Source organism: Euphorbia lathyris, chromosome 5, assembly GCF_963576675.1.
Source record: "Euphorbia lathyris chromosome 5, ddEupLath1.1, whole genome shotgun sequence".
NCBI lineage: Eukaryota > Viridiplantae > Streptophyta > Magnoliopsida > Malpighiales > Euphorbiaceae > Euphorbia > Euphorbia lathyris.
Window position 1 is genome coordinate 24,552,268 of NC_088914.1, and position 11,826 is coordinate 24,564,093.

Sequence of the window (11,826 nt, forward strand, 5' to 3'; positions counted from 1 at the left end):
TTTGTTTGCTTCTGGATAGCGATGGAACCGATGCTAGAACGACGAATGACACAAAACGACAACACAAAGCTCCAAAGAATACCTTACAACGAATTCATGAATCCAATAAGTAATGATTGTGTTCGTTTCAAACGAAATCGATTTCCATGGAATCGTCCACGGTTTCTTCTAGGTTTCTGTTCAGAGATCACCTCCAAGCAGAGAATGCAACCGAGTCGGATAACAGCTCCGTAATCTCATCCATTTCCAGCGACGCAGATGAGAATTCTGAACTCGAATCCATGGCCGGAACGGTAAGTTGATTGGTGTAAATCCTCTATTTAGCTCAAGCCAGTTGTAGAAAATAATTAGTGTTAGTCGAAATTGAATTCATCGTAATGGAATTTGCATGTGTGTTTTCGATTTTAGGGAATAAGGCGACTGTGTACGGAACTACTGGAAATAAAGGCGATATCGGATGAAGATTTTCATACAAATGTATTCGCTAATTATACGACCTTTATTGGGTATTTTCTTTTCTTCTTCATTATTTGCCTGTTTGTGACATTTTCAGTAAAATTTGACTGCTGTACAGTCTTGTACCATGGAAAATCACATATATTTATGGAATGAAATGTAGGGAAGTGTGTTAAAGTATGTCATTTGTTGAATTATTAGATTTCTTTGGGTAATTTGCTATAATTGGGCAATATGAGAAATTGGATTGTCAAAACCAGGAGTTGTCGTGTCATATATGTCCTAATCATGTTATTTCTATGAATATAAATGTAATAAAATTGAAATGGTATCAAAAGATCGTGTCAAGTAATTTATCTATATAAATCGTGTTAGAGTTTGATAGCAAAAGAAAGTCACACCATAGTGAGAAACATGCTTATTTTCAAGATAAATTAAGAGAGAAAAACAGCCTGACTAAACTTGTCATGGAGGAAAAATTGCTGGTGATGCAGTGTGTTTCAAATAGGGCCCTAATCCAGCGAGCCGTGCCGAGCTGAAAATGGACGAGATCAACATATTATTCAAGCTCGGCTTATTGGGAAAATTATATGAGTTGCTCACGAGCAACTCGTTTATTTGTTCACAAGCTTTGCTCTCGAGCAACTTGTTAATTATTTCATTAACTTTCCTTGCGAACAGTTTATTAATTATGTTCATAAACTACTTAGTTCTGAACCTAGAGAACTAAGTAGTTTTACATTTCCTCCTTTATAGAAATAATATTATCAAAGAAATAACGGAATCGAGCTTGTTCACAAGCCTGTTCATGAACATTATAATCGATCTTGTTCATGAGCTTGTACATGAACCTATAAGCAAGCCTTCTTGTGAGCCGAGTTTTGTTGTGTTCAAGCTCAGCTCGTTTACGAATCGAGACTCAAAATTGTGCTCAAGCTCGGTTCATTTACAAATCTAACCAAACATGGTCGAGCTTTTATCGACTCATTTTCAGCCCTACTTCAAGGGCTATTTCTTTAACATTTATGCTTAATTTGATTTAATAGAAAGGCTCAAGACATGTGGTCAAATAATTCTATTGGCTCCTTGGACTTGATCTATTGGCACCCTCAACTTGTTTAAAATGACCTATAGGCCTCCTTAACTTGCTTAAAGTGATACACGTTCAACTTGTCCAAATCTCGACTTTGCTTTGCCACATACAACTTAAGGAGTTAATCATATCATTATAAGTAAGTTCGGAGATCTAATGAAACATCTATAAAGTTTAGGGAGACAATCAAATTATTTGGCAAAGTAAAGGGTGACCACGGATGTATTAAGCCTTATATAAGGGATCATGTAATAAACACATTCCTTTCATGTTATAATCCATATATTCTTTGTTACTCCATAATGCTTGCAGAATATTGGAGGAAGTAAACGACATGGAAAAGGAACTGATGCAACTGAGAACCCATGTTTTAACACACAAAAGACTTGTACAAGACGTACTTCCTGGTGTATATTTAAAGGCTTTATCGGATGAAACCATGGAAAATATCATAGAAGAACTAAAGAGTGATGAGTCTCCTCCCCTAAATGAGTTGGAGGTGCACATAGATTATGTTTCTGAAGCTTTGGACATGCTTCTGTCAGAAAACAGGGTTGATGAAGCTATTGCGATTTTAGAAATGGAAGAAGAAAACTTACAGAGGCTGCAGCTTGAAGATGATACTCCATTGGATCTCTTAATGCTATATAACTCCACAATTTCTGAGAAGAAAGCTGTGATTACATCGCAATTAACTCTGGAAGCAGAAAATTGTAGAATTTCTGCTGCAGAACTACAGAAGGCATTAGTTGGAATTTGCAGACTGGGTGATGGTCATCTGGCAACTCAGATATTGATTAAGTATTACCGTTCTCGACTTGCTACTGGGATACATAATGTTCTGACATCAAAATCATTTTTGGATAGTGTTTACATTATGGAACTTTCAAAACTTGTATTTTCTACAATTTCTCAAGCAGCAAGGAGTTTTGTGATGCTTTATGGAGAAACTTCTCCCTATGCTTCGGAATTTATTCAGTGGATCCAAGAAGAAATTGAATCATTTGCTGTTTCTTTCTCTAAATATGTTAAATCTATCTCAGAGATAAGCGGCGGACTGTCTGCAGCAGTAGAGGCGGTACAATTTGCTATCTCATATTGTTCTTTATTAGAAACTCAAAGATTAGTACTAAATCGATGCTTGATCAAGCATCTTCAATCTTGTATGGAAGATGTTTTACAGATACATATAGACCATTTTAAGAAAGTCATCTACATCTTTACAGCAACTGATGCCTGGGTTTTAGGCAGATATCTTGTGTCTGGGATCTTGAATGAAGGATCCTCTTGTGTAGTTATCGGGCAACAACCCGAATATTGCCTGCTCACTAACAGTGGCCGGAAGTTTGTGACTCTATTGCAGGTTTGTTTGATTACTTTTTACTCTACTTATAATGCTTACACCACTCAACACTTACTTAATAGAATGGAAGAAATAGAGTTAAACTGAACTGAAAATTACAGTCTCGTTATTTTTAGCACCTTTTGTTAAGGGAATTTATGGTGATTTAATGAAAAGGAAACAAATATGTTGAAGCATACTTGTGTTTTCGATGTGGAAGATGTAACTAAACTAGTTTGCACTTCTCTTTTTCAGGCTATTACCAAAGATGTTACCCCTTTGGCTGCCCTTCAAATGGAAGGTTCTATCCTTGCAGGACTGAGTAACCTCTTTCTGGAGTATATAGCCATCCTTGAAAAGGCCCTCACCTCTGAGATTAATGTATCAAGAGGAAATGGTTCAACAATAATTTTGGCAGAGTCAATGCCACAACAAGTTTCTATTCTAGCAAATGTATCGACACTCGAACATTTTTTTTCTAGCACTGTTGTAACCATTTTTAGAGGCATCAACACAATCAATTCTGAGTTAACAGAAGACCCATCTGTCGATATTCAGCAGCATGAAATTGATAATTATGTCATGGTCATTCAAGAGGCATCTGGTCATCTCAGAGCTCAGTTCTTCCGTCAGTTTCTCTACAGAGTATTTTCTCTTGAAAAGTGTAATATTACCTCCTTGATATGTGGTAATAGTGAAACTGGTTCCAGTCCGGTTCATGATCCGATGCCCTCTGCTGTTTTTCAGGTACTCATTTTGATGGAATATGCTGACTTGACATTTAAACATATGTTAATTGCTATTTTTTCCAAATTAAAAGTAAGACAGAAGAAGGAACAAAAAATTTAGGACTCTCGTTAATTCAATACAATGAAATGGCTTGTAATTAGCGTTTTGCTTAACTTAGTGTGCCCCTTGGCCCTTGGAAGAATATATGTTTACTTCTCTACTCTTCAGACTGTTTCTGCTAATGATTTATGTAACAAGGGTTGCTGTCTAGTCTGAGTTGATTATTTGATGATTAAGACATGACAAAGAGAAAATTATAACATTAGAAATGATTATGGGTGCTTTAATGCACAAGATTTGTCTATCATTTAGGCAACAAATCCAAAACATAGATATAGTGTATGAATTGTCAGTTTCACTGGGGTTCTATGATTGATTTATCTGCATACCTTTACTGTTCCACTGACCTAATGTTGTGTATTTCCTTATGCTGAATCCATTATTTGAACATCAATTGGACTAGCCGGATATATACATGAATCATGATAGATTTAAGTTCATAGTCTGTAAAGTGTGTGACATAAATGAGTTTTGCTTATCCTGCTTTGTTTGAATATATTTTATATCACAGCTGGGGCTTGGTTCTGCGGCTATTCTACTGCTAGCATATTGTTGTTCGCTTTTAGATATTCCCGAGCTTTTGAATCTCTCTTCGGATGCTTCTCTTGTTTATAGATTCCTTTCCTCCCCACGTAGTAGAGTTAATAGTTTTGCTAGAATATTGCTCTTGGCTTTTAGATACCCGCTTAGGAGAGTAAATAGCATGTAGAATTCAATTTTTTCGAACTAAATTATGTCAAACTCATGTTTAAAAGTGTTTCTACCTTGCAATGATTTTACGAAAAATTCCATTAGTTATATGATCTCACAATAAAACATAAAACTGAGTTCTACTAATAGAAGAATTTTTCCAGATGGGTTGCAAAAGGTTTTTATGAATCAATCCATTTGATTTCTTTAATCTCCGTTGACAACATTTTGCTTATACAATTTTCATTTATGATGTGTATCAGCTGTTGTTTTTGGAACTGAGGAAATTAGGTAAACTAGCTGAGGACAACGTTTTTGAAGCGGATTGGTTGATGGATCTATTGAGGGAGTTGATTGAGGCCATATTCTCCTGGATTTCAAACAACAAAGAGATCTGGGAAACTAAGAAAGGAAAGTTGAATTTCCAAAATGCTGAAGTTTTGAATCAGGTATGCCTACTTGTTCCCATGTTTCAGAAATTTCTAGTACTCCAGCGGTTGAATTTGTTATTATGATGCTTAGACTTGCATATACTGAATTGCTAGCACTACTGCCATTTGCCTACAACAGTTTGTTCTAGACATCAATTTTCTGGTGGAAGTCATAAGGTATGGAGAGTATTTCCCAGAGCAGCCTTTGGCTCCTGCAAATCTCATGCAGTCAGTTTTTATTTCCGCAGGACTCGATCCTCTGAGGTAATTCTTGCTCTAACTTTTTAGTCATTGATTGTAAGTAAATGTTATCGCTGTGCTTATATATGGGATAAATTACATCCATAGCCCCTCGAATTTGGCGTTACTTTCTTTATGGCCCTAATCTTCAAAACCGTATATAAAAGTCCATGAAGTTTGCCCTTTACTAGCATAAAAGTCCCTTAACCCTTGACCACTTCAATAGCATGTTACCTTCATTGTAGAGCTGATGGAAATGATATTCTAATCAACTTTAATTCTTGAATCTTTTGTTTTAAGGTCTTTCAATTTTAGGTGTTGTTTGATTAGGAGAGAGAAAGCTTCGAAAATGGTGATCTAAAAAATCGAAAACTCGGTCCATGGGAACTGTGATTCTAAACAACTTTAATTCCTAGACTTCTTAACTTCCGAGACCGTCAATGGTCATTTTGAGGTCGTTTACTTTTATTAGGGACTTTTATGTTAGTAAAGGCAACGCTCAGGGACTTTTATGTTGGGTTTTGAAGTTCAAGGACCATAAATAGAGTAAGACCAAAGTTGAGGGGCCTTGGGTGTAATTTACCCCTTATATATATGCCATGACAGAAGAACGTTTAGTTTTCCATTTCTTTACATACATCTGTGTAATTCATTCTAATGTTTCACAAAATAAATAGTAGTCCATGTGCAACCAAAATTCATCTTAAAAACGAAGTCGACGCCATTGAGTAACAATTGTTATCAAAGGCCCAAGCTGATAACGCTTAATTATAATGAAGCAACATTTTCCATAGAAATGATAAAGCTTCGAGGACATCGGGAAGTCCAGTTTTAACTTCATTGTCAATTTTAACATTAACTGCCGTGGGCAGATGCTTGAGTTAGCAATGCTGCTTCCTAGAGATGAAAATTTCAAGTTGTGCAGAGATACCGCTGTCAATCTCTCACATGACAAGACGATTTACAAAGACAATCCGACTGAAATCATCCATTTGACATGATTATCATTTTTGTTGCATTTACATCACATATGTAGTATTATGGAATTTACATATATGACACATAACATGAATATGACACGACCATTCATTTGGACACCTCTATGCAGAGATGATGATGACAATGGATGGGCTATAAAAGCTGCAAGTGATGCAATTGAGAGGCTGATAGAGATTGAGAAAACAGAATCACTTTCAAATCATGAAGAGGCTGTTAATGATAGTGTAGAACCAGCTGTAAACAATTCTGAGAATGGAAGTGAAACTTTCCTGGACGCGGTTGATGCTAGAAGTTCTGTAGATGTTTCTTCAGTCACAGAAGAAGATGAAGCAACCATAGAGGATTCAGAAGTTGCCATGAAGCAAGGAAAAGAGACAAGAACAACAGAGCTGATTCATCATATTCGCTCATCAGATTCTGCAAAAGACCTGGGTTATTCTGTTTCCGGAGAATATTTGGAATGAAAATGCAGCATATGATATATTCCATTCTCGCAGAAGAAACTGGGTAAATTACATACATAGCTCCTGAACTATAACGCCACTAACATTATATGATTCCTAAACTTTACTCGTTTACATTATTGTAATATTAAAGTCCAAATCAAAGAAAATCCGTTGAATAATTAACAAAATAATGACCTGAAGATAGGTATTTGATCATAATTTATAGCGACATGAATAAAATGGGTCAATAATGTAGCTAAACTTGTCAAGGTCATCTTTTCCTTAATTTTTTTTAAAGGATTTTCTTTGATTTGTACTTTAATGTTACAATCATGTAGCTTTCAATGACTTTTATATCACCAAGTTAAGTCTAGGTGCCATAATGTTAGTAGCGTTATAATTTAGGAGTATAGATGCATTTTACCCGAAGAAAATCATCAGTTCACCCCACCTTCTGCTATCTCCGGGTATTAGTGAAGCTTCTAATGCAGGAATTGCCACAGAAAATGCTTTCCCGCCAGCCTGCAAACTGAGGATGAAAACAAGCAGCCCGGAGGAGATGGCTGCTTTAGTTTTACAAAATCTTCTTAATTTATCTGTTTGGAGTTGTTTTTAATCATGATTGATGATGAACAAATGAAAGGTGTCTCGTCATGTTAGACGGATTGTTTTTATAAATCATTTTATCATATTAGAAATCAATAGCTCTACTATCAATCAAAACTGGATTAAAGCCTATTTTAAAAAACTGAAAGGTTTTTCTAGTTCCCACTGTTGATGTTTTCGTAGGGTCCTTTTTTTTAAATGGGAAAAACTATATTAAGAAACTGTAGCTGACCGGTGAATGAGCTAAAACATTCGAAAGGAGAAGCTTCACCGGTGAATGAGCTAAAACATTCTCAACCCTTCAAATGAAACGTACAGAAATGCAAGAAAGCTCTTTCAGGAGCTTTTTATAATCATTAATAACAGTGCCTAGAATGAATAGACCTGAAACATGGTGGTTAATCGCTTGAACAACAACTAAACAATTTGATACAATTTTACAATTTTGATACAATCTTGAGATTCTCAATCCCACCTCAACTAGTTGAAATACATTCCAATATGATGGAAATTGATTTCAGAACTTTAAATCACACAAACTTGGAAAGAGATAAGTTGTTTATTAATTTAGTATCTCAATAGAGATTTTTGGAATAGAAAGCAAAACAATAAGTAAAGGAACTACTTTACCAAAAAAATAAAATAAGCAAAGGAACTAATGAGTGAGAACCAATATGCCATGTATTCCCTTGCCTTTTCTGCCATAAACTTTCCATATATAGAATTAGTGAGAGTGTTCCCAGACCCATTATTATTTCTATCATTTCCTATCCTATCAGAATTAGTCTTGTCCTCAAGACTCAAAGTAGGGAATTCGATGTGCACGACTGATTCGACTTCCCAAGTGGCATCCTTCAAACTTCTATTCTATCATTTGACAAGCCACTGTAGAATTGTCTCTCCTCGTTTGTGAACGGTGCGAATGGCCAATACTCTTTCCGGCATTAAGGCAGTTGTCTCAAAACCCTTAGGCAGGTTATGTTCGATTGGTTGGTTACCTACTGCTTTCTTAAGTAGAGAGACATGAAAAACAGAGTGAACCTGAGAGTGTGCTGGTAATTTCAGACGGTAAGCCACACTCCCTATCCTGGCATCAATTTGAAAAGGCCCATAGAACCGAGCAGCTTTCTTTGGATGAATATGTCGGGCGACAGATTGTTGGCGATGGGGCCTCAACTTCAAAAACACCCAATCTCCAACTGCAAAGTCCACCTTGCTTCTATGTTTGGTAGCCTAAACTTTCAAAGTGCCGTTTTAATTGCTTGAGAGATTCATCTCTATCTTTTAAGTCGTTAGCCACAGCTTCCATACAAATTTCTCTTGGAATGTGCTAAAGGACTGATGGAGATGGTCTTGCGTAGACTGTTGCAAATGGTATGGTCCCTGTGGAGATATGAAGGTTGGAATTATACCAAAACTCAGATCAATACAGCTAGTAAGACCACGGGTATGGTTGCTCCACTGTGAAACACTGAAGGTAGGTTTGAAGACACCTATTAACGACCTCCGTCTGGTCGTCGATTTTAGGATGGTACAATGAACTAAGGCGTAGGTGAGTGCACTAAAGTTTAAACAGCTTCTACCAAAATTTGCTTACGAAAACTGGGTCACAATCGCTCAAAAGGCTCCCTAGGAGCCTATGGAGTCGCACAACCTCCTTCACAAAAATTTCAGCGATGCTCCTGGTAGTACAAGGATGTCGTAGAGGGATGAAGTAATGTATTTTATAAATCAATCCACCACTACTAGAATTGCCTCGAAACCTTTTGATTTAGGCAGTCCCGTTATAAAGTCTATATTGAAATTTCATCCCAAATCATGTCTAGAATGTTGAAGGGTTGGAGCAGGCCCCCGGGCTTCAGCCTTGTACCATTGACACACATCACAAGCTTTTATAAATTCCTGGATGGTTTTGGTAATCCATATCCAATATAAATTGGTTGCCAGTTGCCGATATGTATGATAGAATCCGGAGTGACCCTTAGTGGGGCTACTATGAAATTCAACAATCAAGGTATGAAGGAGGGTTGAAGTAGCAGACACCACTAACATCGCCTTGTAATAAAAAAGACTTACAACCCCAACTTGGATGTCGGATCAGATTGCAGGGATTGGACAATATGTTGTAACCTTTGAATCATTTTGGACTTCTTGCAACAGTTGTATGCCTCCTACCCATAAAGGCCTTGAAACCAAGGAATTGAGTCCCCCTTGTTTTTCCCTGAGCGATAATGCATCAGCGGCTGTATTTGACTTTCTAGGTTTATAGCAACTTTCGAATTGATACCTCATCAACTTGGCGAGCCAATTTTGTTGATCTACAGTCGTTATTCGTTGTTGTAACAATTGTCGTAAGCTTTTCTGGTCTGAGTAAACAGTGAATTGCCTTCCTAATAAATAAGGTCTCTAGTGTTGGATCGCTAATGCCAAAGCCATGATCTTTTTTTGTTTTGTATGTTGATTTTGAGATGTTGTGTTCCGTCAAGGCCTTGCTAAAAAAAGAGATTGGCTTTTTGTTTTGCATCAGAACTTCTCTGATTCCCATCCCTAAAGCATCACACCCAAACTGAAATGGTTGAGAGAAATCGTACAATGCTAAAATATGAGCACTTGTCAATAACACCTTCAATGTGTCAAAAGCCTCTTGTTCCTAGGATCCCTGACTGAAACCATTCTTCTTAGTAAGCTCTGTAAGGGGTTTGGCGACCCTCCCATAATTTTGAATGAATTTTCTATAGTAGTCGATCAACCCTAGGAATCCCCTTACTCCATTCACATCCTTGGGCTCTGGCCATTCTTGTACTACCCTGATCTTGCTTGGATCCATAGTGACCCCATTTCTGGAGATCACTTGTCCCAAACATTCTATCGTGCTCTAGGCAAAAGAACTTTTTTCTGATTTGCATAGAATTTGTTCTCTTGAAGGACTTGTAAGACCTCTTCTAGGTGGTGAAGGCGAGACTCCCATGTCGGGCTATATATCAAACTTGGAAAGATAAGATGTTTATTAATGCAGTATCTCAACAGACATTTCTAGAATATAAAGCAAAATAATAAGTAAAAGGACTAATGAGTGAGAACCAACAATGATCTTCACCCCATCTCCTCAATTAACGTGAAGAGCCTAACCCAAACACAGGAAAGACGGAAATAATTTTCATGCCCTTTCCCCTTATTCAAACTCTACTTATAAACTCATACACAACTATTATTATTGTAACAACAAACTTATACACTATTATTATTGTATATCATAGTATCAAAACCCATAGCCCTCTGTCTTATTTTCCCATTCCCAGTTAGGAAGTCCATGCTTTTACCTTATCCCTTATCCCTTCTCCTCTCCATACTGAACCCATATGCCATGTATTCCCTTACCTTTTCTGCTGTAAACTTTCCACATATAGGGTCTGACATTAGAATTACTGAGAGTGTTCCAGGCCCATTATTATTTCTATCACAATAATTGTCCCAATTTGAAGCCAATATGATGAGGAGTGGAATCCAGCAACGCATAACTAAACAAACCAGAGAAATATGAGTAAGAGAAGCTCGCATCCACAAAGTAAGTCCATTGAGAACACAAAAGAGTGCTAAAAGTTGACCGTTGTAAATTCTTGGTCGTGAGTTATGAGTTTGAGCAAGCTTTCATTGCAAATGAAAAATAAAGGAAATGTGAACCACCTACTGCAAAGTAGATTGAACTCAATACCAGACTAAATTATTGCACGAGTTATATATTCCCCCACAGAAATGTTGCAGCAACACGAGGGTTAACATCAAATATAGGATTGAAAATTTGATACCACCAATCTTTTAATGTGATTTCATGAGACCACACACACCAATTGGAGAATTTAACCAAACCATTCTTATGAAAACAACTCCAAAACTAAGTTATCACTATGCTCCAAAAAGGCACCACAAGCAGGGAAAATATTAATTATGTTACACGAAAACTTTTCTTCATTAGCATTTATGCTTTTCGTGTTTGTTTCTGTTCCTTTTCCGTTTCCATTACCATTTCCTAACTATTTTTTCTTACAAATCGAGTTTTTCGGTATCCATTTCTGTTTCCGTGCAAATAATAAATAAATCATAAACAAAAGTTAAATGAAAATAAACAAAAATTACAAGTAATTCAACAGTTGGAGATTGAAATAAAAGTCAAATACGAATATGATCGATTTGTTAGAGAAAAATACCTTGATTTTCCTCTACAAAATCGCATGAAGCAGTCACCATATAAACAATTGTTGTCCAAAGCTAAAGACGCCTACCATATTAATGAAATAGCAATTGCAAAAGAAAACTCAATCATAGTTATCATTACTGAAAATGAAATTTCATATCATAAATAAATGTACATTTACAATGATAATGAAAATGGCTATCAACTACTCAAATTAAATATTTTTTAGTTATTTTCATCAGTAATCACTATCATCACCGTCTTCCATAAATTCTTCATCATTTTCTTCTTCATTGGACTTGATTGATGTATCATCATCATTGCTCATGTGCCCGATGTTGATATTAGTATCCTCATCATCAATGAAGTTTCCAATATCATTGGAACTTTTAATAATGCCTTTATCAACAAGAGTCTCTAATTATTTATGAAGGCAAGTCATCTCTCATCAAGGACATTGTAGAATCACCATCCTCAACAAT

The 11,826-nt window shown here is 36.4% G+C and overlaps 1 protein-coding gene across 1 annotated transcript; it reads left to right on the forward strand.

The window, feature by feature from the left end:
• The first annotated feature begins 2 nt into the window (after window positions 1–2).
• On the forward strand, window positions 3–7,248 carry LOC136230421 (exocyst complex component EXO84C-like). The gene is made up of 7 exons (XM_066019483.1): window positions 3–293; window positions 409–506; window positions 1,862–2,912; window positions 3,147–3,638; window positions 4,694–4,879; window positions 5,001–5,125; window positions 6,210–7,248. The coding sequence occupies exons 1-7, from the start codon at window positions 147–149 to the stop codon at window positions 6,562–6,564; spliced, it is 2,454 nt and encodes an 817-aa protein (XP_065875555.1). The 5' UTR covers window positions 3–146; the 3' UTR covers window positions 6,565–7,248.
• Window positions 7,249–11,826: the final 4,578 nt, after the last annotated feature.